This window comes from Penaeus vannamei, chromosome 15 (genome assembly GCF_042767895.1).
Source record: "Penaeus vannamei isolate JL-2024 chromosome 15, ASM4276789v1, whole genome shotgun sequence".
Lineage (NCBI taxonomy): Eukaryota > Metazoa > Arthropoda > Malacostraca > Decapoda > Penaeidae > Penaeus > Penaeus vannamei.
In genome coordinates this window covers 42,206,159-42,207,695 of record NC_091563.1, presented here as the reverse complement: position 1 = coordinate 42,207,695, position 1,537 = coordinate 42,206,159, and the positions used below count along the sequence as shown (strand labels likewise).

Genomic DNA, 1,537 nt, shown 5'->3' with positions numbered 1-1,537 from the left:
CAATCCTGTAATCCTCCAATCCCGTAATCCTCCAATCCTGTAATCCTCCAATCCCGTAATCCTCCAATCCTGTAATCCTCCAATCCTGTAATCCTCCAATCCTGTAATCCTCCAATCCTGTAACCAATCCCTAATCCTCCAATCCCGTAATCCTCCAATCCCGTAATCCTCCAATCCTGTAATCCTCCAATCCTGTAATCCTCCAATCCCGTAATCCTCCAATCCTGTAATCCTCCAATCCTGCAATCCTCCAATCCCGTAATCCTCCAATCCTGCAATCCTCCAATCCCGTAATAAACAAACAGACGGAAAGAGGAAGTAAGTAAACAAGCCAAGAAAAAAACAAGAACAAACAAACAAACAAAACCAATTCAAAGCATTTTTTTTCTTTTTTTTCTTTTTTTTTTGATTGGCGAAACGACCATCATTTCTCACTCAAGACGTCATCTCGCGCACCAGTCATCGCCCTTGAGGTCTCGCGTACCGCGCCCTGATCCTCCAATCCTCCAATCCTCCAATCCTGTAATCCTCCAATCCTGTAATCCTCCAATCCTGTAATCCTCCAATCATAATCCTCCAATCCTGTAATCCTCCAATCCCGTAATCCTCCAATCCTCCAATCATCCGTAATCCTGTAATCCTCCAATCCTCCAATCCTGTAATCCTCCAATCCTCCAATCCTGTAATCCTCCAATCCTGTAATCCTCCAATCTCCCGTAATCCTCCAATCCCTGTAATCCTCTCCAATCCTGTAATCCTCCAATCCCGTAATCCTCCAATCCTGTAATCCTCCAATCCTGTAATCCTCCAATCCTGTAATCCTCAATCCTGCAATCCTCCAATCCTGTAATCCTCCAACTTGTAATCCTCCAATCCTGTAATCCTCCAATCCTGTAATCCTCCAATCCTGTAATCCTCCAATCCCGTAATCCTCCAATCCTGTAATCCTCCAATCCTGTAATCCTCCAATCCCGTAATCCTCCAATCCTGTAATCCTCCAATCCTGCAATCCTCCAATCCCGTAATCCTCCAATCCTGCAATCCTCCAATCCCGTAATAAACAAACAGACGGAAAGAGGAAGTAAGTAAACAAGCCAAGAAAAAAACAAGAACAAACAAACAAATAAAACCACTTCAACGCATATTTTTTTTTTCTTTTTTTTTTCTTTTTTTTTTTTGGTTTGATACGACCATCATTTCTCACTCAAGACGTCATCTCACGCACCAGTCATCGCCCTTGAGGTCTCGCGTACCGCGCCCTGATCCTCCAATCCTCCAATCCTCCAATCCTGTAATCCTCCAATCCTGTAATCCTCCAATCCTGTAATCCTCCAATCCCGTAATCCTCCAATCCTGTAATCCTCCAATCCCGTAATCCTCCAATCCTGTAATCCTCCAATCCTGTAATCCTCCAATCCTGTAATCCTCCAATCCTGTAATCCTCCAATCCTGTAATCCTCCAATCCTGTAATCCTCCAATCCCGTAATCCTCCAATCCTGTAATCCTCCAATCCTGTAATCCTCCAATCCCGTAATC

General features: G+C 43.9%; 1 protein-coding gene across 1 annotated transcript; it reads right to left on the bottom strand.

Annotated features, from left to right (window-relative positions):
- Nucleotides 1-424: 424 nt before the first annotated feature.
- LOC138864182 (uncharacterized) lies at nt 425-1,232 on the bottom strand. Its single transcript, XM_070130250.1, has 2 exons — nt 1,226-1,232; nt 425-891 (listed from the first exon to the last, which is right to left on the bottom strand). The coding sequence occupies exons 1-2, from the start codon at nt 1,230-1,232 to the stop codon at nt 425-427; spliced, it is 474 nt and encodes a 157-aa protein (XP_069986351.1).
- Nucleotides 1,233-1,537: the final 305 nt, after the last annotated feature.